Source organism: Bombus huntii, chromosome 9 (genome assembly GCF_024542735.1).
Source record: "Bombus huntii isolate Logan2020A chromosome 9, iyBomHunt1.1, whole genome shotgun sequence".
Lineage (NCBI taxonomy): Eukaryota > Metazoa > Arthropoda > Insecta > Hymenoptera > Apidae > Bombus > Bombus huntii.
This window is the reverse complement of record NC_066246.1, coordinates 6,124,976-6,152,420: the sequence shown is the minus strand read 5'-3', so window position 1 is coordinate 6,152,420 and position 27,445 is coordinate 6,124,976. Positions and strand designations below refer to the sequence as shown.

Here is a 27,445-nt window from a genome sequence, read left to right as displayed (position 1 = left end):
ACAAGTGAAACGTTATTAGTGCTTAGTGGCACAGTTTACTTGTTCCAGCGTCGCTGCTCCTCTCTAGCTCCCTTCCTTCATTCTTCTCCCTCTCTCTCTCTCTCTCTCTCTCTCTCTCTCTCTCTCCGTCTCACATTCATCCCCTCTTCTTCTTCAATTTCCTCGTCTATTTCTCCTACCCGATCGGTAGATGCATCCCCGGTGCAGTTTTAATAATTACCATGGCAAAACGAACTGGCGCCTGGCCGCTGCGGTACTATACGCTTCGCATCCTAGATGCATGCACGCCATTTGTGCCGTGAAAATCGAGAACTTTTGAAATCTATGACGGCGATTATCCGCCGTAGGAACGAAGTGGATGATGGAGAACACATGCTTGGCTATTCGTTTCGCGTGAAATCGTTCTAAAAACGCCATAGCCCGTGAGAGGGGCGGATTCTCGTAGCGATTTTCATCGCTATTTAGAGCAGTTTAATTCTGTTTGAACCTTAATATCGTAAAATTCATGGTAATCGTACGATCCTTGATCGTGTTTCTAAATATGCAAGCGCAGCATCTGCGCGAAATTACTGGCCAGTCGTTATTAATCTGGAATCGCGATGGATAAATCAGCGGGGTACATTCGATTAATCGCGGGTTTCGATTCGGAAGCAAGACACGTTCGTTTGTTCGGTATTCAATCTAAACACCATCTATTCGTATCGATACCATTAATCCTTGTCGCGATCCTTTAGTTTCTGTTCTTTTTTTTTTTTTTTTTTGCCTTTTCCCTCGTTGGTAAATGATTTACAGGGGACGAATGCATTAACGAGTCCCGGCGATGTACAAGCAGAATTATCCAGTCCCTCGGACGGGCAGTGTTTTACATCGTCATACTATGCAACGTTACTCATCCGAGGAAGATTATCACATTCTTGAAATATCTAACCCGTTGAAGCCAGCTGAAAGATAGATATTTTACGCGATAAGGGGATAATTGGCTCGGTTCAACAGTCGGCGACCGTTCGTGCAAACCGCTTCTAGATTGACAACGACGATAACAAATTGCATTCCATTACGTCGGATTAATTAAGGCATCTTTGCAATCTCTGTTTCAGATCGATTCTAGCTTTGACAATGCTGACTGCGGCCAGTGTCTCCTCTACCCACGTGCCCGACAAGTATCCCATCGAGGTAACTTTCCATTATGGTTGATTAAGATGTAGTATCGGTTACTCGATCCGTCGACTTTGGACCCTTGTAATTCGAAAACGATGTAATTCTCGGAAGCTCCGATTACATCTGTTACGACTTACAAAAGATGTGGAAGGTATTTTAATTTTGACATGGATACGCGAAAGGTGATCTCCTTCGGGATATGTTCATTAAGTAAAGCAGCTCGTCCAAGTTGGATTTCCAGGATAATTTAATACATAACTTCTTGCCGTTTAACTTACTGCCATAATAACGTTATCATAGCTATCTCGTTCATTAAGATATTTTATCTCGAACGTACGGTTCGTCGGTGAATATTAATTTAATCCACTTACCGGAATTAATAAGCAATTACGTAGACGTTATTCTGGGTGGCACGAAGAGGATAATTAATTGACACTGGAGGAACTTCCTAAATTACACTCGAGCTGGCTGCATCCTCAAGGCCGGCCGAACGATGAGCGTGAAACGCTAACACTCTGGTGTACACAGCTCTCGCAATGACATCGCGTTTCTTGTTACGTCGACTTCTTCTGATCGTTTAAATGGATCGTTTGTTTTGGAAAATATTGCAATATCGTTCTTGGCCTCGAGATCATCATGGTTGGTCGCGAAGATTACATTAAAAAAAAAAAAAAAAAAAAAAAAAAGAGAAACACTGGACGTTCTCAGTTAACGCTCTCGCTCAATCCGCCGTTTCTTTACGACGGTTCGCGGTCGTTTTTAACGAGCACGGCGATACACGATTGTACTCCGCGTTAGTTCTACACGCGCGGTCTACGTTGCAAAGCACACACCTTTGTGTACATCGAGCCTAATCTGTAAAATTTTTCAATCGATCTAGTTAACCAGCATAGAATGCCGACAATTTGGTGGCAACCTGTTGAACCCGGAGCAACCGGGATAACGGCGCTTATCGTTGATTAAACTTACATACTTTGAACGATCGTTCCAGTTAATCGTAATGATTGGTCGACCGGCCAATTTCAATCGTTCTTCGCTAACAAGCGCGACCTTACAGCTTTCTATCGTATCAGAGGTACCTACCGGGAAGAGGAGGTATTCTCCTCACGCGAGTCTCTCTCTCTCTCTCTCTCTCTCTCTCTGTCTCTTGATATTCGTTTCGCGAACGAAGTCGAGAGACTCTCTTCGGGATAGTAGTCTGTTCCAAATAATTCTGAAAATTTCGGCGAATTTTTAAAGAGGCGGCCGCCGTCTATCTATAATTCTCTTCTTATGAAACGTCGCCGTAATACGAGCTTCTTATCCGTCGTAAAGACGTTCGTTACGCCCGTAAGGATCCCTTTGAAAGCTCCCGGGACAATGAGATTAAGATCGTTCATCGTGGAAAGACTCTTGAAACGCGGCTCCATTATTCAGGCCGTTGCGCGATGCCGACCGTTCCAGCCCTCCCCCCTGTTACCCCTTTGTCGAGTATTTTCGCGTTTCCTCCTCTCCATATATACGCATATTCCCGCGCATGTGTACGAAGCAAGTTCATGCGCGGCGCGATTAACGTGCCGGAGTTAATGTCGGTCATCAAGCAAGTATTACTTCGTTTTAACGGGTTAACGACTTTTTGAAAGCTGCTCGAATTTTGAATTGAGGCGGGGCTCGCGCTGAAACCAATCGCGGCTCGCCAACAATTCACAACGCGTTATTAGAGATGCCATTAAATTGGCATTCTTTACCGCGAAATGGTGCGTCGTTAACCTTAGAAAGCTAATTTCGAAATTTCAACGCGATTAGAGGCCGAGACGTATCGACCGAACAAACGTTCTAATTTTCCTTTAGTACAATTTCCATAGCGGATCTTTTCGCGTAATGGCGGTTTTCAGCGAACAACGAATGACGTATTCCGCGATATGCTCGGTTACGAACACCAGCGGATTTTACATCTGCGTACCAATATTGACGGGCGCCACGGATCCGTCTTTCAATTAATTACGGCCTCGCGGGTGATCTGAATCGCGGAAGTACCGATATTAATTATTGAACAAACAGTTCGGATGTCGTCGTTGCAGAGTTACCGTCTCTCCCTCCTCCTTCCGCTCCGTTGTAATTAACGCGGCTGGATTACAACGCGAGGACCTGCCGTTTGATTATCAGGCAATTTTGTTCGCCACCCTTTGATTGATTAATCCGAAGGTGCTTCGAATAAAATTAATTATATCGCGGCCCGCGCGTGATTACATAACGTCTCAAATTCCTCGCACACGAGACGATGAATAATGACTGCGCTGCATAATGAGGGTCTGCGTCAAAGCTTTGACGAGTAATTCGATGCCAGCCGTGAATCGTCGCGATTGCAAATCGACGAGGCATCGACCAGTCGAGACACAACGGTGACAAACGCGTTGAAATCTTTTCCAGGTCTATCACATGCTACGGGAGAAGACTCAATTCAATCTTGGCCGAGATAATCGTATAAGAGGAACCTGGGGACCGTGGAGTGCTTGGAGCGAGTGTTCACGGACCTGTGGTACGGGTATTCAGTCGCAGTCCCGCGAATGCGTGCCATATCAGTAAGTAAAATATATTTTCCTAAGCTGCATCGAAGTTGCTGCGCTTTTCGTGCGAATTACTCCCAAACAGAACGCAATGTATGGAACGTGGTTAAATAATCGATCGCAAAGCAGGGAATCGTGCGTTTTAGTATCAGCTTCGACGATAATCACAGGTTTCGCGATACCGTTAACGTTTCGCGCGACCCAAGATCGTGAGCAACTGCTCCATGACTTCGCGAAACGGTCCAAGAAACACCTAATCCTAGCCATACGAGAATCATAGACGTTGCCGTTTCCTTCCGCGAGATCTCTCTGGCCTTGAATCGATCGGTCTCTGTGAGCTCGATATTCCGAAGCTTGACACGTTCGTAGCACTTGGAGTATACGAGCGAAGAGCACCGAGTGTCGAACAAATTGCAGATCGGTAGCAGAGGAAGATTACACGCTGGCATGCCGACGAGTCGCGCGAGCGGCCCCGAAACGTGTTATCGTCGCTGACATTTACACCTCTGTAACGCTACCTGCGCGGTTACGTGACTTTGCGCAGGATTTATCGATGGACCCGTGAGTTTCTCGACCGGCGATAAAATAGTTTAAGACCTGTTGTACCGTTAAAGTATTTTTCCCCGTCAGTCGACGGTAATAAACGAAAAACTTTTTCACTCTCCCCTGTCTTACGTTTAAAGTCTCTGCATTTTATTCTTCTACGTGTTCCGTAATTGTTTTTAGATAAGAAAAGGAAAAAATAACATATTGATAAACGTCTTTCATCCGTTAAAAAAAAAAAGAAAAATACACGCTTTAAGTGGAATAAATTTTACGTGACGATAAAAAACGGGACTGAAATAGGCAACGTTAATGCGATGCACGTACGTGCACCGTTTCATGTATACACTCTTGCTGCCTTCTAACCGAAAAGTACGTTGAACATGAAACGCGTTAAAGATCGCGAAAATGGTGTACGGAAAGCAAAGATAAATCGTTGGTCGATAGGTAGGAGTAATGCGACCGATTTGTTTCAGGCGACTGTTAAGGAAGCGGAGCATTATCTCGGAGAATGGCACGAGCAACTCGCGGCCCATTTGCATCGGTACATACAAGCGTTACCACACGTGCAACACGCAGGTAAATCAACGCGACACGTAATGTGAATCGATGTTTACGCCTTTGCGTCCTGTCTAGACGCGTGATAAATTAACGTTTGTATTTCAATGACTCCGTGCGTGGTGAACTTTTTCGGTTAACAGCGGGGTTATTAATAAGCAGATCTCGCAGTGAAATAACGAATAACCAGAAACGATCGTCGACTTGTGCTTCTTTTTATCTAATGATCGTAAAAAAACGACATATCTCCGTCGCCACTTGAATTTTGCGTGGAGCGCGCACAACTCGTTAGAAGGATCGTTAGAAGTTTTCAACACGAGGAAGAGCTGCATTTACACAGTGAGCGAGAGTATGTAAGTGCATCTATCATGGGGTCGTAGGCAGGCATAGAGAACAGATGCATATCGAAGATCGCTGGAGGGTTTCTTTTCGACGGTACGTCACGAGTCGCGAACAAATCATCGCAGAGGCCAATTAAGGATACCCACGATGGCAATTTATATGGCTAGCTAAGCCAAGTACACCGGTGTTGTTTAAAATTCATAAGAATAATCACCACCTGCGGAGTTAAAGACTCGTTGGTAATGGACGACTTTGGCCTCTGTCCAGGTACTCGCCAGCGATAATTAGGCCTTCGTGGATATAAAGATACCCGTGACTATTATATCTATGTATATGTGTATAATAAAGACTCGCGTTCGTGAAATCAATACTTCCGGTTTGATTTCAAAGCGTTTCGAATCGACGAATCGTTGATCATTTCGAGTATGCGATCGAATGGAATTCCTTTGAAATTGCTGGTGCACGTACGTTCGTGGGGTTCAAAGGGTCTCGAACGAAAATGAATTTAAATGAAAAATTGAAAATTCACCGTCGGAATCGATCAGCCGTCGACTGATCTAGACACGATACTCGTGGTCGACAATGAATCCATCCTTGTGACGAGCGTAAATTTTAATTGCCTACTCCGAGAGATCTTGTTTCGAAGCAGACAAATTTTTTACGGCTTGTTGCCGACTGAACGCATGCTAGTTAATTTCCTGCGCGTAAACGCGGCATTGCAATTAAAAACTTTGCATGTTAACCACTTGTCTCTTTTTTCGCTACGGCGCCACGACTCGGCTAGATTTACCTCGGAAACGGTGGTTTACAAACATGCGAGACTATTCACGGTTTTACTGGCCGGTAATTAATCTTCCACCCGGAAATTACCAGGGTTACGCTTCTCCTCTACGTACGCGTCGGTATTCTCGTTTCAGTGTATTCGTTCCGAGTGCGCGGCTCCTTTTTGAAGCCACTGAAATCCATTATAAATGCATGGAATTGGGTGGAAATTTAAAGAAATTCGGACGGCTTCTGTTCTCGTGTTACGTTTCGTAGCGCAAAAAATCGTAAAATGCTTCTGGAAAAAATTCTCTCGTATTTCGATCGAGCCGTGGGTCGTCAGACGCCCCAAGTGACAGCGTAACAACTTTCCCAACGATCGATCGTTAATTACCTGGAGTTTAATTAAGCCATTGCTTGCAACAGAAATGCCCGAACTTCCCGGAGGATTTGCGGGCCGAACAATGTGCCAAGTACAACGGAAGAAACTACAAGGGCGAGAGCTACGATTGGGTTCCATTCTTGGACGGTAAGCTAAAGTCGCTGCGAGCTTCGTCTTGCCACTTTGTCGACAATTTAGTGTTAAAGCACGACGTTGTATTGTACTTATCTTAGTACGCTTCGAACGCGTCTGTTTCGAGTCAGCTTTGTACAGCGTTTGGCATTGCTTGTACGGGATGACCGAAATAAAATCATCGAGATAACTTACTTTAAATTCTTTTTGAATCTGCAGCGGAGTTAAAACAAGAAAACGATGACTAACGTAGAAATAACATTATAAAAATTGCTCCGTGTAATTTCAATTTTTTTTCTCTAACTACTCGTCCGTTATAAATTTTTCTCGCGTAATTGAACGTTTCACGAATCGTTCCTTCAAAAGGATCCAGTGTCTCTTTTTTTTTTTAACTGTTATTACTGTTGACCAGTACCGAATTCTTGCGCGCTCAATTGCCGCGCCGTTGGCGAGCGTTTTTATGCAACGCTTGAACCGGCAGTAATGGACGGCGCACCCTGCGACGCTCCGAATCTTCGTGGACATAATACCGGAATTTCTATGGAACGCACAGACCGATGGCTCTGTGTCGCCGGACAATGCAAGGTACGATGAGTCAAGCCAAAGTATTCCTCCACGTCACGACGGGAAATTAATCGTGATTCCTCGTCGATGTGATCGGTCAAATCGGCGCGCGACGTTTTTTTCTTTCCCTTTGCATTTTTTTAATTACACCCGATTTGATGGCGACGCGACTAGTTAACCGTGTCCCCTTTGTTCGTTCCGCTAGTTTCTTCTCTCCCTCCCTTCTGTCCGACGTTGTTTCGCGTTGTGTTGCTTCCCGTTGTTCGATGGTATGTCGTTTCACGCTAATTTTCGAATTGTTTCAGCCCATTAATCCCTTCTGTTATCGTTGAAACGTCGTGTTACGCTCACGGTATAAAACACAAGTCCATTTTCAAGTGCTTGTATATTTTTACTCTTTCGTTTTTTTTTTTTTTTTCACAGTCCGTGGGTTGCGACGGTGTGGTAGGTTCCGGCGTTACGATGGACGCTTGTGGTGTCTGCGGTGGTCAGGGTAAAGGTTGTAGACTGTACGAGGGTATTTTTATGGAACCAATCCTGCCGAGGGGTCATCAACCCGTAACCACCATCCCGAAAGGCGCCATGTCTCTCAACATCTCCGAACTACGTTTCAGTAGTAACTTCTTAGGTATTTCATGAAAAAACACGCTCGAAACCGCGTTTATTTAGGGCTATGAAAGCAATGCCTCTTTCCCTCCATGCTTTGTTAACGAATAATCCGATGTGTTAGCGTTGAAAGACAGCAACGGTAGTTACATCCTGAACGGACCCTTGGCTTACAGTCCAAGCGGCACTTATAAAGCGGCTGGCACGACATTAACATACCAGAGGGGTGACAAAAACCGCATGGAGTGTATCTTGGCAACCGGGCCACTGAACGATTCTTTGCATTTAGAGGTACGCCCATAAAGAAGTCTCTGATATCTCGCTCGTTCGAATTTATTGGATCGACCATCTATTTTCTTTTTTTTTTTTTCTTTTTCTTTTCCATCGAGGATCGTTTCTCGACTTGATATTGTACTTTAACCGCGATGTCATACGTCGATGTCGCGAGTATTGTACTTTTAAATCGCTTCTCCAGATTCTGGCGCAGGAAATGAACCCTGGAGTGCTTTACAAATACATGATGCCGTTCAATGGAAAGCCAGTGATAGCACCGCCGTTCTTTCCGATAGGTAATTCATCGAGGAAGGTTTTCAGGACGATACCTTTATGTAACTGACTTTGGGCGAAGCGCAGAATGATCTTTGAATGATTTGGTATCTTGCCCTTTTCGCAGGATCCGTCGATCGCGGCAACGAAATCCCCGATTCGGATGCTCGCATCCGGCCAACCTTTCCGGTCACTAGAATGTAAATATTCGCAAATATTTACACTTGTTAAATTTGTTTTATCAAGATCGATTATTCGAATTAGTTGAACGAAACGATTCGTACGTCAAGGTAGACAGCACTTTCGCCTTTTCAGATCCAATCAAAAAGCAGATTTATCACCGACGAGTCATAATCAAGATCGAGCACGGGCTCGCGAGAAAGGACGGAAGGAAGAGATGAGGCATTCGCCTACTACGGTGATGGCCGGGGATCAGCCAAAATCGAAGAACAAAAAGAAGAAACGTCTGCGATTCTCTTGGAAGATGTTCGGAGTGACTCCTTGCTCCAAGGAATGCGGTGGAGGTATGAGATTTCTCAATTTCTTCGTCGTTTATTTCGTAAGACGAATAACGAAAGAAGATGTTGCACATAATCGAAGTTACAACGCTTCCCACACGATTCTAATCTGTATCAATGTTTCAACTGGTGATGGGGTCACGAGCTCGATTTTTCGGACACGGTAATTAAACGTTCAATTAGGAAAAAAGCGCGTAGACAATTAAAACGAGCTTTAGCAACGAACAAGCAGCTCGACTAATCGAGACGCGCGTGGGAAGTCGGCCGAGACTCGTTCGTTTCGGTATTATCGCCGGAGTTCGGAGGGCCGTGAGATTACAACGCTCGATTCGCTCATCGCCATCGCGGAAGTGCCATCCAATTCATGAAATTTATTAGCAGGAAGCCCCACATCCGTGACCAACGTTCGCGTTATTATTTTCCAGCGGTCGGCTCTCCGTTCTCTCTCTCTTTGACGTCGGAACGTTTACACGCGACCGTGTCCGATGCCGCATCGCGAAGCCAGGACCACCGAGATTTTTTTCATTTAGACTGACGGCTCATACGGGCGAGTCCGAGATAACGTCGAGACAGCTGTCACGGACCCTTTCTTAATTTCCATTCTCGACAACGACGATAACTGGCCTCGAATACCGCGCGACCCTTCGATCCTTTCGAGCAAGTTGCGATCTCGGCGAACATCACACGGCCGGAAGAATTACGTTCGAATGAAAATCGTAAAAAGAAACGAAGATAGCGTTAAAATGCCACTTCCGTTTCTAGGCGTTCAGACGGCGATCTTCAAGTGCTTCCGCGAGAACAGGCAGATGATCGTGAACGACAAACGTTGTCGTAGCGTGGAAAAACCGCAACAACCGCCCCCGTTGCGTTGCAACGACAACCCCTGTCCGCCTAGGTAACTCGCTTTCTTATGGTAATTCGCCTGCAAAATTGGCTCGCAAAACGATCTCGCGCGTTAAATTTGCAAACGAATTGTACGTGGTTGCAGGTGGAGGGCCGAGCCGTGGGGCGAATGTTCGGTCAGCTGCGGCATCGGGACAAGGAGTCGGAAATTGGAGTGCGTACAGGAACTAAATGCGAATTTGACGATGCGAGTGGCAGCCGGTGCGTGCGTACAACCGCCTGACCTTAGAAGCGTGGAAACCTGTACGAAACCGGCTTGCACGAACGGTCCGGAATTGAGGCACATGCACTCTCAGCACGACACACCCAGATGGGACGTCGGCGCCTGGGGCCCAGTACGTCGTTCCTTTTTTCTTGTTTTTTTCCCTTCCATACAGATAGAGCGCTCCTTGTAAAGTAGCTTTGCCGCTTCCTTTCGCTTAGAAAAGTGGCCCGAAGCCCGGCTAATGCAACGGTTAAGCGAAATGCATTTTGTACTCGAACGGCTGACACGGTTTCAGCGGGCTTTTACGATTTCAGTGCTCGACAACTTGTGGAACGGGAATTCGTAACAGAACGGTGACATGCATCACGTCGGGGGATGCCTGTTCCGCGTTCAACAAACCCGACTCTCGGAAAATCTGCGAATCCGCGCCTTGTATGCGCACCGGGATCGAGCACAGTGCTCCTTGGCTCTACTCGCAATGGTCGTCCAAGGTAAAATCAATAATCGAAAAGGAAGGATTGTAAGACACGGGATATCCACCGAACGCGTCTCTTTATCTTTGATTCAGTGCTCGGCAGAATGTGGTAGCGGAGTGGAAACGAGGCAAGTGGCCTGTGCCGATGGTAGCGAGCTGTTCTGCAATCCCAAAGAGAGGCCGGAAACGGAGAGACAATGTTTCGGAAGAGAATCGAACTGCGATAGCGCGAAATGGTTCACCGGACCATGGTCATTCGTTAGTAACAGATAACCAAACACAGAGTAACTCTCGTGGCTCGTCGTCGAATCTTTGGTGATGACAAAACGACGCCACCGTATCAGTTGCTATCGTCTCGATTGAACAAGCATCGACAAATATGGTTTCAGTGTTCCGTGTCTTGCGGAGTGGGTGTCCAGTATCGAGAAGTTCTTTGCGTCGCAAGGACGAACAAAGAATTAGTCGTGTCGCCGGCGAGCAATTGCAACGGTTCGAGGCCAGCAAACGAACAAGTATGCAGAGCGAGCGCGTGTACACCGACATGGTTCACCTCGAACTGGTCGAAGGTAAATCGCCAGAGTCGAGTCGGGCGCGTAGATTTACGATCGCTCGACCACCGTGACTTTTTGACTTTGCGATATAAATACCCATATAAATATGGATATAAATACCAACACGGTTTTTCAGTGCTCGGTGACATGCGGCACCGGAGTGCAAACCAGGCTGGTTCGTTGTATTCTCGAGGGTGTCAGCAACTCGAATTGCGAGGATGTTGCGAAACCTAGCGGCCACCAGCAGTGCAGTTTGGATCCGTGTAAAAAGGATCCTTCGTCGTCGAGCAAACCACCGAAAAGTAAGCTTTTTGGTCCTTCGTATTTCATTCGGTTCGTATTGCAACGTGTGTTAACGAATCTATAAATTGTTGACAATTTCAGAAGCTTACGAGGCGTCGTCGGAGTGCGTCGACAAACATCCAAATTGTGCGTTGGTCGTGAAGAACGGTCTGTGCCGCATCAAGTACTACAAGTATTCGTGCTGTCGGTGTCGTGAATAGTCGTTCGACGGCGAGAACAAGCCACCGTTTCAGGCAGGTCCACCCAACCATGGTCGCGGCCGTTTTGTGTTCGATTAAACTCGTTGCTTTCCTCCCTTAGCTAAATGTAAACGGGGAAACTTGAACGGGGGATTTCAGCGACCAATAAGACTGTGACAAAGGAACGACCCTCTTACATGTATAATTTTATTTAACGCGATAACAAGCTAACCCCGCGTAACTTTATTCCTTCTGTTATCTTATTCCGACGCGGCACGTTGCGGAAGAACGATTATTTAATTGCCCGCGAAAATGCAGAAAATAGATGAAAATTCGCTAGTACGGAAGAATCAACTAGTCGTTGGAGAATAAACGAGTGTACCGAGGGCGTTTGTAAATGGAACGCCAGACAGCATGATGCGTCTGTGCACCAGAAACTCGTATCGTACGGCATGTATGCACGTGTGTTGCGTGTGTAGATATCTCTCAGTGTGACCGCGTGAACAGCCAGCTGCAGGGGCGTAATTTTGTCAATGCATCGATCTTGGCCCCGCACTCCAATTCCGCCGTGTTCGACCAAGACCGATGACACCGATAATTCGACTTCGAGATCTCGAGTCGTGCGTTTAGAACGAGAGCGAAGCAAACGTTTCTAAAGCAAAAGCATGTGAGCATCGATAAAGGCTATGGGCGGGGGAAGTTGCTATCGAATTTTTCCGAAATCCTGCGATACCGTAGATTTAGTAGGGACCGATAAATACGCTCGATCGTCGGCAAGGAACGAGGGATTATCATTGTTACGCCCCTGGATGAGTTGCGGTCCCATTTGCATGCGCGTTCCATGTGAAACCTGTACGCCCATGTATCCATTTAGGTAAACCTGCGAGCTTGTGCCTGGACAAGCGTGCGTGGACACGCGAAACGAAACGAGCTCCGAGCGAGTACACGAGCTGCCTGCGGTGTCTCCGCGAAAAGAAGAAGCAAAACGTGTCGATCGATACGACTGCATGTGCTCTCGATGTACTACGATAGGTAGGCTGTATTAGTTGCAAAACTTTATTTATGTGCCCGTATAGACTATTTGTACCACGATGGATGCAGGCCGCGGGTAATTTCTGTTATCTGAGCATTTAATTAACATATCGAATCGAATGAATCTGGCGATTTTGATTTACGAACCCGACTTATTAACAAATTCATCCGCGACAAGGACAGCACGGCAACTCCGAACCGGAAGCACGCCGACATCCTTTCCCCTCGTTAACGTTCCTGTCTCGAGGAACGAGTTCGAGAAACGCGTTCGATCTCTAGGAAAATATTTCACCTCGGGCTAACCACGAAAAAGTATCAAGACGTTCGTGTATTCGTCGTTCTATGTGGTCGATGTCAACTCAACTGATTCGCCTGTTCTTAATATGCGAGCATAGTCGTAGGATATTAACTATAGCAATGGTATTGAATCAAATATACGCTTGTCTCTGTGTAGAAAGTATAAAGTCACTGGTATACTGTATACGTAGAATCGAATTTAATTTTCGTCGTCCCTGGTAGAAGTCGCGAGAGGTTTTCGACGTATTATTAATCGATGAATTAATCGCGCGTACAAACACCTTTATAAGATATATGAACGTTGAGTTAATTTTAAGTAGGTAACGTTTTCAAACGATTAACGGAAACCTCGTGAAAACTGCGTGGGCAATCGATTCTCAGTGTCAATTAAATCGCATTCCGGTTTGCCTTCTCGACATCAAGGAAATCTGCGGACACCGTACCATACTCCGAGCCCGCTTTGTGTCTCTCGAGAAGCTGTTCTAATTTCTGTTGCAATTCGTTTCAATAAACTTTCCGTTTTTCCTTGTATCGTTTATTTAATTTACACCGACACAGGCTGATTCACAGGTAAGTGTCGATTACCCGAATTATTTTAGACGAGGTAGAATTTTCTATTCTTCTCGTTCGTTCGGTTCTTTTCCATTTTACTTTCGATTTCCTTCTTTTTTTTGTTTTTCTTTTTGTTCATTTGCTAGTCTTCGTTTTTTATACGCACGTTGTAGCTACCGATTCGAAATACGTGTACTGCATGCGTGTACGAAACAGTTCCGCAAGTTCTAATTACAGACTTATTACCGATTCAACAAAACGCATCTAATTACATGGTTGGTAATGACTTTCGTGCCAGATTGGAGAAAAGTTGCTCAACCGAACGTCAGCTCTTACAGTAGATCTGTATACCTATAACTGTACCGTATCCCGTTTACTATTTGAGTATTAATATTTATGGCTGTGACGCGCACCATGAATGGTAAATGTACGTGTCTCGGCGAAGGGCATCCCCCTACCTACGGTATGTTATTTAAATGGCCAGCAAGTGCTGACTTGTGTTGCAAGGATAGGAATAGAAAAGGAGTAGTCGAGCAACATTGAAAAAAGAAAAAGAAAAAAAAAAGTTTCAAGTACCTTACGATGTGGGCATGCGTTTCGTAGAGATACAAGCGGTGTATACATTTCACCATGTAACGTACCCACACGAGCATTACGTTTGTCTCTACACTTAGAAACGATCACTTGCACAAATCGAAACCGATTCTAGCTATCGAAGGATCGTTGGATTAATAGGATAGCAGCGTAGTTAAAATTCATTTTCCAAAGGCTGTATTTATATTTTCTTCTAGTAGATTTTTCAAATATATACATATATATATTTTCTTACGCGATTGCTTTAACCAAAAGTACACTTGGATCTATGAAAGTAAACGTAGAGATCTAAGCTGTGATTCATTTTCGAACTCACGATATTTTGCGTCTACTTTCGATCACTTTTTAGTAAATAAAGGTATGTTTATTGTATTATCACATTCGCTCGAGACGTATAGAGCTCGCCAGCAAATGTGACCTCGTCAAAGACTGTGATATAATCGTAGTCTCTTGCAGGAGTGAAGTACAACGAAGAATAATTAACAATGGTTTATCGATGTAAGGAAATGTCGCGGACCGACCGCCAGTTCCTCATCGTAAATGTGTATTCTATGATATTCAAAGAACATTGTCTATAACATGAGAAGTTTTCATCAATTTTAACCCCCTAATTCTTAATGTTTTAAATCCTTACCAAAGCCTATTGAGAACAATATCTATTACGTCGAGTACATTTATCACTATTGTTAAAACAGTCGGAGGGGTAATTTCATGGAAACTTCATCCCGATGGTTTATCATTGTATCTGTTGTAGAGACGTGTAAAGGAAAAATGGAGAGTATAGACTGATCGGCAAAATTCAATGTTGTACAGTGTACATCATACATGGATGTGTTTACGTGTTTAAACGTGGATGTAATTTCGGATATTATTCCCAATAATCGGATACATGTATATTATACACCTGACGTTGCTCAAAAGGACCTTGAAAATCCGAAATGACAAAATATTAAAAATCGAGCTTATACTTTACGAAAATACCGAATCAGATTGGTAACCGAATTGAAAAGTTTGTCTGAAATGTCTAGCAAATAAGATACATTCTTCGCGTAATTGTTATTAACCGAATCTCAATTTTTCGGAAATGTATTGTTCCCGTGTTGGCAAACAAGATTTTGTGTTTGTTCAATAAAAAGAAAGAAAAGATAAAACTATGAAAATCCGATTTTTTGAAACAATATCAGCAAACAAGCTGTCACGATAAGAATTATATCAGTGGTTTTCATGCGCAATCGTGAATCATCAATCACATTTTTATCGTATTAAAGATAAAAGTTTATTATAAATTTATAATAATACACAACATATAAATATATCTAGTATATAAAAAACAAGTTAAAAAAACAATATATATATATATATATATAATACATATAAATACGAGTGCTATGAAAAATACTAATATCAGCTGTTAAGTTTTGATATATATTTGACATTTTTTCAAGCAAAATGTAAAAAATGTTTGAAACATTTTCAAGTCGCATATGGTCGCAATGACAATGATTAATTGTTCATGGATACACCTTTACCGGTCCATCGTTCTTTCAATTCTACTTTCAGTCCCAGGTCCCTCAAAGCCGCCTTCACGTCACTTTCGACCTTAGAACCGTGTAGTTTAAGGGCACTTGTCAAGACGTCCTCTATACCATGAGTAATAAATTCTGAACATTCTGCCTTATTTCGTACAGACATATTGCGTACAGCCCAAGCAGCTTGTTTCAACAGAGTCACGCTTTTAGGATAAGCTTTCATCGCGTCTACGATTACAAGCGGCGCTCCACAATCGTAAAACACACCAGCGTTTGAGGGACACCTCAGTGTTAATGCGGAAATGCATGCAAGTCCTGCGGTCACTACACACTCAGATTCCTATGATGTGATCAACGTTTCAATACAACGATCTAGACTAATTACTGGACAACGTGTTTCATTAAAAGCAACGTCAGAAAAATGCAAACTTACTCTCATTCTACTGATAGCAGAAACAATCAAAGGGCCACAGCCTGATGTTATAATATGAGACTTTACATCGTCATTTCCAGCTAAGGCTTTCAACAATTTTAAGGCTTGCCAATTTAATTTCTCTGAATCTGGATGATCGATCATAACATCTATGACGAACTTTAGCCCTCCTGCATCTTCTACTTCCTGACAAAATTCGTTCCGCACGATTAGCGCCGCTAAAGTTATCATTAAGTCACCCACGACCCCTTTATCTTTCTTATATCCTATATACAATAAAATACAATGTTAAAACTTCATGTACACAATTACTTCTAAACACAGGAACGATTAAATGCTATTTACTTGGCAACAACCCAGTAAGGACATTGAGGGCTCCTTTTGCAATAACACTTGCATGCTCATGAGCTTTTCCATATTCGTGTCTAATATCATCATCTAACACCAAGGCTCTAATTACAGCACAAGCATCTCTTAACTCGGGTCCAGACGTATCATCACGAATCAATATTTTTTTAAGCTTGTTAAAGATATCCGCATTAAAAATACCTTGTCTATTAAGCTCGTGTTTTATACAACATTCTCTTATCCACCGTAAAAGTAATTGTAATGTTGAAATATCTGGATATCTATCTAAAATCCTAACAAATGGAACGATGGAATAATGTACAGATGAAGAACTATTACCCATTATATCTGATCATAACTAATAATAACTTCTTACTGTATTTGCAAGGCTATTCCCTCATCATTCAACAAGTCTGGATTACCATTCATTAATGAAGTAATAGCTTTCAATGCCGATTTTATGATAGTAGCATTATTAAGACAGGCTTTCATTAATTTTATTAAAGTATTATATGCCCCCTTCTTTCCAGCATATATTCTACGTGCGATATCTTTGTCTAATTCATTTCTCAATTTGTCTAATGTATGATGAACATTTTCATAATTCTGATCCTCTATAGCATTATTAATTTGATTTAAAGAAGATACGATTAATTCGCTGTCATCATTGAGAATTAAATCTTTAATGATGTTGCTCAAGTCTACACCCTATAAAAATAGAGGTGATAAAAACAACCATGTACTTATGTAACATGTGCTAGATTATTTGAATTCTAGTATTCTTGCACATCATACTCTGAAATGTACAATCAATTCAGTGTAATAAAGATTGACATTTATATGGTAGTTAGCTATTAGTATGAAAAGACATTAATTAATTCCAAACGATATAAAAATAATATAAGTTTGATCTTATTATCGTACAATCACTACCTATGAAACACAATTAACTTAATGGAAAATATGCCTTTAACATAATAGTATAGATGCACTATTTGTTTAAGCTTAAACTACAATTTCAAGAACTTCTATGTGCTAAATAACATTAAAATTTTAATTATTCTTCTGAATGACACATTATACAATTTGCAGTAGACTTCATAACAAATGAACAAGCGCTTCTCACAAATCTCTAAGTTATAAAAACAGAAATAAACAAATCTGAATACCTGAGCTTCGAATTGTTTTACCGCGTCTTCTATAGCTTCTTTAGGAGTCATCGAAAATTGCTCCATATTTTCGTTAACAACTTCATCGTAAGTTTCCTGAGTAATTACGCGAACCATTGCTATACCTTTGTTCACCGTGTCCTGAATCTCTATATTAGGAAATGAATGCTGTCTTGCGAGAGTACGATATGCGTTATCCTTATCCACGTGAGAGCAAAAAGACAAATGTCAATCTGATCGTGTTCTGTAATACGTTATACTAAATACCTATCACGATCGGATCGCAGAATGGTGGGGGCAAATCTAGGGACCCTAAGATACTACTTTTGCTTTATTAAAATAAAGTAAAATATTTTAGCTTCGTTAAAATAGAGTAAACTATATTTATTCTATTTACATTATAAAACTGCGTGTTTTACAATAATTTGTTTCGATATTATCTTAATGAAAGAAACGTGAAAGCGGCTAATAAATAATTTTATTCAATAATTAATATTAATTCATTTACTATATCTTTGATTAACGTTAATTGAAGAAATGATTTTCGAATGTAAACGATAGGTTCACCAACATACTAGACAATATAAAAAATATACATATATAAAAATGAGAGCAAATGAAATGAGTGCGTATCTAGCTTAATATATCACAGATATGATTGTGTGTCAGTTTAATACTTTTGGCGCAAGCTTTCAATACTGTGAAATTATATATATGTATATGTATGTACATATTCATTTGCAACCTGCTCATTCTTAACAGAAATAAAATTATTTATGTTTGTTACCAAAACATATTTAAATGATCGACGTAACGGAGGTAAAGAGGATTGAAAATAAATTTGAACCAGTGGGTTTCTCATCCTGGCAAAACGTAAGCAATGATTGATTGCAGCGCCCTCAGCTGCTTAGCCTGGCCTAACCGTGTTCGTACGTGTTGCGATCGAGGGAAACAATTCTTTGTCACTTACTATTTGATCCTTCCAAGTTTTCTCGTCGATTTGTTGGCAGCCGAAATTGAAAACCTCAAGAATTCGATGTACCGAAGTGCGAAGGTAGTGTTTCTGACGTTTATCGGCTACACGATACCTATATTGTCAAGTCTCGTTCTCGCATCCCCACCGATAGCTCCGCTGAGTTTCTTGCTCGTAAGAAGCCTAATCTTTTCCGAATCACTTTTGGGCGTTGTGTTTTTCATTGTGCTAACAACGCGACGATTTTTACGTGCATCTGAAAAGTGAATGCTTTATGAGAGCTCAAGAAGCATTGCTCTTACGATTATTTACTTATCACGCGTGTAAACTTCGCTATGCTCCATTCATCATCAAAGGCGTGCACTATACAATTTTGTACGTATAAAAGTCGCCATGTGATTAAAATGAATTGTGATATTTACAAATTAATTTTTTAGTGCAACAGAGCAACGAGTTTCATAAAATTATAACATTTCATTGATTATAACTTGGCCACTTTTAAACGCTACGTACTCCATTCACGTCATTCGTTGAATAGATATTATGTTTTTCGTATTTTCCATTCGCAATTTCCATCATAAAAAGTTAATTTGTGTATTCTTTGTAAAGATTATCACAGTATTTTTGATTTAACAGATATTTTAGTATATATTATTCAATGTAATTGTAATGTTTTCACATATTGAAAAATACATTGGTTTATAAAGTGTAGCTATGATATTTTATGAATTTATCTGTAGAGAATTGCGCAAAGAATCTCATAAATATTATTTCTGTTTCAGAAATAGCATTAGGCTTGAAGAGGCGATAGTGGATATGACACGGCATGAAATAAATGTTCATTCGAAGGAAGAGGTATATTTGAACTGTGGATCTCCACAAAAGAAATACAAGAAAGAATGATAAAATCATGATACATCACATTGTCATGCATGACTAGTTATCGTTGTGTTCATATCAAGTTACTTTGATAAATTTTGTGTGTCCAAGGAGCCGACACTCAAAGTATCATAGTTCATCATTTACATTGCTATACATATATATATATATACATATATATATACATATACATATATATATATATATACATATATTATATATATTTATCAAACAAGATTTTTAAATATAATTCTATACATACACGCGAGTAGCCTTAAAAAAGAGTTACTGTAAGTTTTTAATAATTCGGGTGCTGTTTGACATATAATCAACAAAAAAATCAAATTTATAAAATGAGAAAAATCACTTTTTAAATGATGCTCAAACTGCTACAAATAGTTTTAACTAGTGTACATCGATTATTGAATAAGAATCTGTTCTGACACAATCAATGGTATAAATAAAGTCAGATAAAAATGTATCAAGTCTAAGAAGAGGATGCACAACGGTCAGAAGAGATTATGTTCTGTGATTATAGTGTTGTGCAAAATTATTTGTGTTTACATACAATGTATGACTGACAAATGAGTTAATTCTAATATATTTTTCCATGGAGAAAATAATATGTTAATGTGATCGTTTCTTAATAAACTTCGGATAACGCTCCGTTTTCGAGGAAAGAGAAACGGTGCTCGTGATTGTGTGAGCAACAGGAGACCTAAGAGCAAGACTTTGTACCGGTATGAAAATTTGTCAGATTTTAAGATCTCAAATTTATAAAATCGAACGATTAAAACAACGACCGTTTTATTTTCAGACGTTGGAGGTACACGCGAGGAAGTCCTAATGCTGAAAGGAAACTTATCACCGTACTTAGACACTCATAATGAAGAAGAGTCGTCTTATGTAACCCTCAGCAATAGGCCATTTGGTATTTGATAATTTCTAATTGCAATAAGACTAAAGTACATAAAATATGTACTAATTCGTCATTTTTGTTGCAGTATATGTAGCCGAGTCTTCTAATATAAAACCCAAGAGTAATCACGTCCTCATAGATATATATTTTTTAACCCCTATCCTTTGTAAGCATTGTAAGTATCACAGTATTCTGTGAGCTACATCTTTTTTTACAATTATATTTATTTTTTTACTGATTGCTATAGGTGACGATTATGTTTGGGGCACTGGAAGAGTGGGAGTTAAGTGTAAAGGTGAGTCCTTTTAATATTTTTTACGATAAATATTACTGCAATAGTAATTCAAATTTAAAGGATTACCTTGCAATTCGTTCGTGTCATACGTAGATCCGAAAGAAATTTGTTTACGATTTGATTCGATCGAACAAACACGTTTAAAACCGTAAAAAACCGAAACATTTCGAACCGATGCGAACATTGAATTTCAACTAATGGTTTTCACGAGATTCGTAAGAAAAGCGATTATCGAGATATCGATAATTTTTTGAATGTGTTTCGTGAATCATAAGTGGTACCGACCGCGTAAAGAAATTCGCGACATGATCGTCCTCTTCAAAGACAAATCGCGTGCGCCGATAACGCAGTTCATCGTCGTTTCTTCGATCACCGTCGAGGGCGGCAGCGTAGCATAGTAACACATGCAGTCGCGGTGATTTCAAGTGGCGTACTATCGTGTCCCCCTTCACCTTACCTCGCTTCGTTTCCAGCTCAGCCGGCAGTTTCTTTTCTGAAACTCCACAACCCTCTCCTGTCCCTCTTGTTCCCCACCACTGACGTTTTGCCATCGTACGACTCAGGAACGTATCTACTCTCTACCGAGCTTCGTCCCTATGCCGCTTAAATATATAAAATTTCTTAAATATTCGTCAAACCACCGCCATTATGCTCGTTTGCATTCGATCGATACTATTTAACGACTATTAATAATTCTACCAGCTTTGTCATTTAATATGCCGATTGCAAAGAGAGAAACAGATAGCGTACTATTATCCCCCACCTCCTGCTCTTTGATTATACTCTCTTATTATAACGATTGCATTTTAAAATAACTTTTACTGCTATTTCGGTCCTTGACATCGGAGAATCTCCTGTTCCTGGTACCCTTCCCGATACAGATGTGCATCGACTTCGATGAAAATGACATCGAATGAATTTCCGCGATGCGTCATATCCCTCGCGATAAGTCCAGAACTATTTCATGATAATTCGGGCATCTTTGGCGGGCGTGTATGCCGAATATAGACGAGGCTCGCCACGAATACGTGGAAGATACAAAATTAGCGAGCAGAGAGATAGAAGAGCACAGAGGTTTTCTTCGGGTCGTTCCTTGCGAGCGTATATTGGCGTATAGGCCAGCCAGCAGCAGATATCATAGGCTGGCAACTGTGCAAACGAAATTACTTACATTTCGTTGGATTTCACGCTCGGAAAAGGAAACTACCGTGCGGCGATCACGTAGCAGACAAGCGTGCGAGGCGAGTGCTTTTTCACTCAGTCGCATTAGCACGAAATCGTACGAAAGAAAGCAGAAATCCGAGATGTAGTTGATGTGATGCGCTCACGCGTACAATGGTCGCTTTGCACGCTCCTCGGCGGCGTGTTACTCCTTGTCGTAATCAGGCGAGTATCAACCAGGCCTCCCGTGGTTAATCATTGAAAATCTGTGCATTCGATTACCGGGGTCACCTAACCGCGATGTTCAAGTACTCCTACGTGCTTCTCAGCGCGTTTGTTCCGTGTCCGATATCGACGCTTTTGCTTGGTGGAAACTGGAATAAGAAGAACAGAGAGAGAGAGAGAGAGAGAGAGAGAGAGAGAGAGAGAGAGAGAGAGAGGAAAAATAAAAGGAAAGGAAAAGTCGTATCACGATAAAACGGTTTTTTTTTCTTGTCCCTAAGACACGTTTCTGAACGTCTACACCCTTCCATGACCTACGTTCCGCTCGATACGTCCTTGCAACTCCGATTTAGCACGTTGGATTTCACGGACACCTGATGACTGTTCGCTTTTACGATTAGCTTTTTTTTTTTTTTCTTGGGAACGATTAACCCTGGAATACTATAGCGGGGTTCTGCATTCTTTACTCGTGCTGGATTTGGCTATTTTTAAAAGATAAATGTCCTTTATCGTTTATATTTTTTTTAGTAATTTTGTTGTATTAAGATTTTTATCATGCGTGTGGAATTATTTGAAACGGTTGTCGTCGTGTTAAGAAAATGCTGTTTTCACATATTTTCATGATCAGACTGTATATAATTCGCTCGTATAGCGTTAATTGGATTGTGTATGGATGTAATACCGCAGGGTTAACATTGGTACATTATATTCAATATAAAGTCGTACGTGATTCATAAGCAGACGCGTGTACCAGAGAAAGAGAGGAAAATAGAGCATTTCTAAATAACAGATGGAACGATCATCTCAAAGTATAATTTTTTTAATTCAATAGAGAAAAAGGAAGCAGGAGTGAAAGTCCGTGCAATCGCATAGTTATGGTAGAAACTAAGCGCGGGAAAAAAGCGTAGACTGGAAAGAAACGGGATGAAAGAGTCGCATCAAAGTATACTCTCGTATGGTCTGAAATAAGAGGACCGTGGACCGTAGATTATTCAGTTCGCAAATATACTTCCATTCTTTATATGAAACGGTGACTTTTTCGTTTTGTCGTTGAAAAGGAACGCGTTCGCTTCAGAGTCACCGAACAAAAATTCACAGAATCTGACTAAAAAATTCCTCGAAATTCCTTTCTTTCTTCTACTCGAGAAGAAATTTTCGTCGACTTTGGTTGAAAGTTATACGGGGAACCACCGATCGAGATTTGGCAGCGTTTTCGTGGCTCTCGTGACTTTCGCCTCTCGATTCGCGGGAAACTCTGTCAGGAAAATCCGCAAGTGCATTTTCACGAAAATAATTCCTGATCGCAATTAGAATTCTTTCCCGGTACAGTTCGTTTGGCAAATTGTTGGTGCGCTTCTTGGAAAAACGGGACCCAGATGTATTTTAATTAGAATATATCGTAACGAGACAATATCGAAATTATTCTATTCATCGACGAGCGCTGTTCAGGTACGTGCCACTTAACGTCCATATCGTGGCTTTCTTCGCGCATCGATCTGCTCGTAAAATTAAACTCGTGCGTCATTCGTGATCGACGCTTTCGAAATTCATCGACGTTTAGGACCTGTCTTTTTTTGAGTGGCGCCAGAGGTTGAAATTTTGCGCGCGTAAAAAACGTTAGCCGTCTGATATTTTCGTCGGTGATACTCTTCGACTATGCGCGACGAGCTAGAATAGATTATAAAAACGGAGAATCATCGTCCGGCAGAAAGTAAAGTCTTATCGAAACGAAGATGGTACACGCGTTAAGGTTAAAGAGGAGTGATGCTTAAGTGCGATTCAACGATGCGTTTCACTTCTCTCGGTCGACAAAGCGGGAGAAAACGATGAGGCACCGAGTTGTTTCGAAGGACAATCGAACGGGGTCAAAAGTCCTTCTGTTGCTACGTGAAACGAACGAAGCCATGGAAACGAGCTCGTCGCGCAAGCGCTTCGCCCTTCCGCCGCTTTCCCCCCTTTTTTCCTCGATTTCCGGCTTCCCCGGTTCGTGTCTCCCTTCCCCTCTGCCCGAGCAGATACACGAGTTTTTCCACTTTTTAACCATACACCGAACGACGAATCGACGCGTATCGAAATTTTTCGTTCTCGCCAACGAACCGAACGAAAAAGAATCTTTTCTTGTTGCTCGATGTATCCGGCGATGCGACGAAAACCTCGCTCTCTCTCGTGGATTCGTGCTGTCGAACCTAGGCGCGTTCGAACGTTCGTGGCTCGTTACTCGTCCAGGTACTTACTTCGACATTCCCTCCTCTAATTTGTATTCGATTCATCTCTGGAGAACGCCCTGCACATTCTTATCGACGAGGGAACATTTAACTTCCGTATTTGTTGCTGGTAAGCAACGATGCATCGTTTTGCTATGCGGCAAAGATACGAGAGCCTCTCGATAGCGGCTGGATCGTCGACGATCTTAATCGACCACGACGTCGTCAGACGCGTACGAAAGGGTCAGTGGAAAGTGTCTTTTCTACGTTCGTCGCTCGATGTCGGGCCCGATGATTGTTCCGTAGCCTGTGGCCTTAATTGAATGATTTCGATCCGAACGACCTCGAACCCTCCCTCGCCCGTTCCATTTACACGGCCGATCCGAATGCACTTTGACTGTGAAACGGAAGCCTCTCGCACCCGCTACAGTTATGCTACGAGTATCATCCGGTTAAGTTTAAACGGTCGAGTCTTACGCGTTTACGTGGGGGATCGTCGAAGAGATACACGCGTTCGTCTCCAGGCGTTTCCAGCGGCCCTCCTAAATAACTGAGTAAATAATTCGAATAAATAATTACCGGTATCAAAGTGAACGGTTTACGTAGCAAGCTATTTATCTGGAATAGCCGAATACACGCGTGGAACCGCTGCATCGAGTCACGTAGAGATTCCTGTATCCTGAAGTTCGTGACGCGTTGTCCAAGAGTCGGGAAACTCGAAAGTGAATTCCATGGTGGGGAAAAGCAGCGGTTGTCGAAGTTACACGTAAGCCAGCGACGCATAACAAGTCCTTCCGTATGTATAGAAGGCGTGCTTTGACTCGGTCTCGAGTGCGCGGATACGTACTGCCTACTTACGTACGTGCACCGGCGCTTGTACACGAGCTTCTCGTATCAGGTCGGTCGATTAAACTAAAATTAACTCGTCCACCTCGAACAGGCGAGTTCCCTCTTTCGGAGCACCTTCGAGCACCATGCGGATCATTCGTGTCTCGGTGCTTAGCCGCTCTCCGCTCTGTCTTCTTGCCTTTTTCTTTTTCTTCTCGCATTTTCAATTTCAGCCACGCATTTTTTCGATGTATCAGTCTCTTTTAACGGACGACGAAGCTCTTTCTCTCGATGCGCGGTCCACCTAAATAATTCTTTGTGTTTTTCTACTCGACCAAGTTTTTCGATCGTGCAACGCGCAGTTACCGGCTTTTTTCTTTCTGCCTGTTGGCGTTCGCGAGAGAAAGGAGCGGTCGTTGCACGAGCCGGAGTTCGGGCATTTTTGTAGGATTCCCTCGCTAGGAGTTTCTTCGTTCAGCTTTTACGGTTTCGGCGAGAAAACCTTTACTCGACTTGCAGCCGTCTACTCCTCTACCTACCTGGTTCTTCGTGTTCTTTATTTTCATAGCTCGTCGATCTTTTCCCTCCACCGAACCTCGCGAGTTCGAGATCGATTTCTTGCCAGATTCGCAGCATCGTTCGCCGTTTCTTCTCTCGTTCACCCCACGGTTAACCTCGAGTATCGGCGAGTATGCGACACCGGTCACGAACAGCGTTATACTTTTCGCTATTCACGTTATGCGAACGGTGCGAGAAAGTCACGCGGTCGCGCGGCGATTGAAATTGATGGATGAAGGAAACGCGTTGACTCGCCGCTTCTAATAAACGTGGCCGTTGCAATAATTTTCGACCGTAATAAGTTTCGATAGCGCCAGATAGCTCGAGCACACGCCTATCGTTTTTCTTTCGCCGCGGCTCAACCCTCTCTTCGCCCTGCTGACACAATACGATTCATTCATCATCCTTTTGTTCCATTTTTTGATACGCTTCCAGCGGTCTTGGCGCATAACCGATTTACGATATATACATATTTATGAGCGGAATATTTGTATAGCTGGAAAGAGTCGGCCAGAGTTATTCGAGCAATGTTCCAACTAGACTCGCGGAAGTCGCGGATAAAACTAGAACTCCCTATCTCGTCGTGTTCCTCGAGTTTTTTTACCACGCGATATCGAGATTCAACTGGAATCGTACGTGCGCGCGAGCGCACGGATACGCTTCCTCCCTCGCTCTTCGCTCTACGCTAAAATTAATGTATTCAAATTGACCACGGGAGAATAAATGGCTCGCTCGGCTTTATCCGATCTTAAAGGATAAACGGAACTGACGCTTCGTAAAATACAAGACGCGTTGTTAGTTGGCAATCGCTAATGAATTGCATCGCGTTCGCTTTCGGTATAACGGCTCGTGTTCCCGTTCCATACGGATCGACGTGTCTCTATTTTCTCGTGTAACATGTAAATTACGCGGTAGACAGACGCGCGAGACAGTGGAGAAGACGGAAAACAAGGCGATAGGAAACGATCACGCGTGCTTATTTTCTCTACAGCAGCAATCGTTGCGTGACCATTCCGATTAGGCTACCGACTGTATTTCGGCGACTGTTATATCTACATGTAACCGTGTACACGTGCACACACACATGGGACCGGGATGCACGCAATGGAGCTGCATTGATTCGCAGATATAGAAGCCCCCAGGCTCAGGGCGGAGGTCATGGGTAATGGAGTGCACCGTCACGTTGCTATGGGAAATTCAGGATTACCGGGGTAAACGATGGAGTCGACACGAGGAGAATAGGACATATTTCGCGAGTTTCCTAGTTTACGGGTGACATGGGTCGCTGATGGTGTTCCCGTTGAATTAAAACGCCGGTATTTATGCGGACCAGACCGTCAATTTCGTCTTGCGAGGTAATCTCGACGTTGCGACGATACGTCTTCCTGCCCGATATGTTTCCAAGAGATGTTCGCTTGGAATTTCGAAGAAAATCCTCGTGAAAATAATTCCGTTTCGAAAATAGAATCGACGATTTATCTTTCGAGCTTCTCGCAAAGATACATACATATGTACATGCCGAGATGATTAAACCGAAGGACGAGTGCACGCGATTCGCGTTCGCGGATCGAGCACGTACGTTTCCTAGCGGTCACTTTCCGTTCGGTGATTATATTCGTTTGTTAATTATTAGCGTCCAAGCACCCGCAATTTTGTCGATTACGTACCGCTGTAACGTAACTCGTCTCATTACCGAGAATCTGCTGCCTACGCTTCCTCCTATTTTCCTATATGTCATTGTTCGCGATTCCTTGAATCGAAACTGAGCAATTAAGGAGGGAAAGACCGAAGTTTCTCTCTCGCTCTCTGTTCTCTCGCTTTGACTTCTGCTTCAACACGTTTTCAACGTTATAATGGAAACGTCGGCGTATCCCGACCGAACGTAGAATGTGCGTATAAGAGGAAAAAAAAAAAAAAAAAAAAAGAGAACAACACGATATCAAGCATGAATCCGTTTATACGAATCAATTTACATGGTTAAGTAATCGATGGAATCGACTTGCCGTTGCTTTGATCGCTGCTTTTCCCCCAGTGTGCAGCTCTCTGTTGGAATTATTTTGCGCGTTAACTCTTTCGATATGCGCGCGTACGACGACGCGCGAGACGACGAAAGTATCAGCCAGTCAAAGAGCGGAATAAAAAACGAGTTACCGGCACTCTCGTATTATACGGGTGCAGC

General features: G+C 42.6%; 4 protein-coding genes across 15 annotated transcripts in view; 2 read left to right on the top strand and 2 right to left on the bottom strand.

Moving 5' to 3' along the window:
- LOC126869255 (thrombospondin type-1 domain-containing protein 4-like) overlaps window positions 1-13,131 on the top strand; it is a 39,817-nt gene extending 26,686 nt beyond the window's left edge. For 3 of the 4 annotated variants that reach the window (XM_050625529.1, XM_050625531.1, XM_050625530.1), the window contains exons 3-18: window positions 3,568-3,719; window positions 4,724-4,826; window positions 6,336-6,438; window positions 6,836-7,008; window positions 7,411-7,615; window positions 7,718-7,884; window positions 8,069-8,162; window positions 8,267-8,339; window positions 8,455-8,663; window positions 9,420-9,552; window positions 9,646-9,895; window positions 10,080-10,256; window positions 10,334-10,498; window positions 10,630-10,806; window positions 10,928-11,093; window positions 11,176-13,131. In XM_050625529.1, the coding sequence (XP_050481486.1) occupies window positions 3,568-3,719; window positions 4,724-4,826; window positions 6,336-6,438; window positions 6,836-7,008; window positions 7,411-7,615; window positions 7,718-7,884; window positions 8,069-8,162; window positions 8,267-8,339; window positions 8,455-8,663; window positions 9,420-9,552; window positions 9,646-9,895; window positions 10,080-10,256; window positions 10,334-10,498; window positions 10,630-10,806; window positions 10,928-11,093; window positions 11,176-11,294 (2,466 nt within the window). In that variant the 3' untranslated portion in view covers window positions 11,295-13,131. Of the gene's footprint in view, window positions 1-1,097; window positions 1,174-3,567; window positions 3,720-4,723; window positions 4,827-6,335; window positions 6,439-6,835; window positions 7,009-7,410; window positions 7,616-7,717; window positions 7,885-8,068; window positions 8,163-8,266; window positions 8,340-8,454; window positions 8,664-9,419; window positions 9,553-9,645; window positions 9,896-10,079; window positions 10,257-10,333; window positions 10,499-10,629; window positions 10,807-10,927; window positions 11,094-11,175 lie in introns of all 4 variants that reach the window. The other variant, XM_050625528.1, reaches the window with a different exon arrangement.
- The window catches only part of LOC126869257 (uncharacterized), a 61,786-nt gene extending 43,440 nt beyond the window's left edge, over window positions 1-18,346 (bottom strand). The window contains exon 1 of the mRNA XM_050625538.1: window positions 18,198-18,346. The gene's annotated coding sequence lies outside the window, so the exon portion shown is untranslated. The remainder of the gene's footprint in view (window positions 1-18,197) is intronic.
- LOC126869260 (armadillo repeat-containing protein 6 homolog) lies at window positions 15,011-17,471 on the bottom strand. Its single transcript, XM_050625545.1, has 5 exons — window positions 17,228-17,471; window positions 16,435-16,766; window positions 16,056-16,351; window positions 15,711-15,976; window positions 15,011-15,617 (listed from the first exon to the last, which is right to left on the bottom strand). The coding sequence occupies exons 1-5, from the start codon at window positions 17,342-17,344 to the stop codon at window positions 15,252-15,254; spliced, it is 1,377 nt and encodes a 458-aa protein (XP_050481502.1). The 5' UTR covers window positions 17,345-17,471; the 3' UTR covers window positions 15,011-15,251.
- LOC126869253 (phosphatidylinositol 3-kinase regulatory subunit gamma) overlaps window positions 18,133-27,445 on the top strand; it is a 37,002-nt gene continuing 27,689 nt past the window's right edge. For 3 of the 9 annotated variants that reach the window (XR_007690868.1, XM_050625519.1, XM_050625517.1), the window contains exon 1: window positions 24,280-24,434. Coding sequence is in view for 4 of the 9 variants with exons in the window: in XM_050625522.1 (XP_050481479.1) it covers window positions 19,926-20,010; window positions 20,084-20,173; window positions 20,246-20,293 (223 nt within the window). In the remaining 5 variants the exon portion in view is untranslated. Of the gene's footprint in view, window positions 18,375-18,982; window positions 19,056-19,351; window positions 19,820-19,896; window positions 20,011-20,083; window positions 20,174-20,245; window positions 20,294-24,278; window positions 24,435-27,445 lie in introns of those variants that run through there. The other 6 variants (XM_050625522.1, XM_050625521.1, XM_050625524.1 and 3 more) reach the window with 6 other exon arrangements.

Coding starts and splice junctions, on each gene's coding strand:
- LOC126869260 (XM_050625545.1), bottom strand. CDS start 17,344: ATGGTTCGCGTAATTACTCAGGAAACTTACGATGAAGTTGTTAACGAA. Junction 16,767..17,227: donor TAAAACAATTCGAAGCTCAG/GTATTCAGATTT, acceptor CTATTTTTATAG/GGTGTAGACTTGAGCAACAT. Junction 15,618..15,710: donor CTGCTATCAGTAGAATGAGA/GTAAGTTTGCAT, acceptor ATCACATCATAG/GAATCTGAGTGTGTAGTGAC.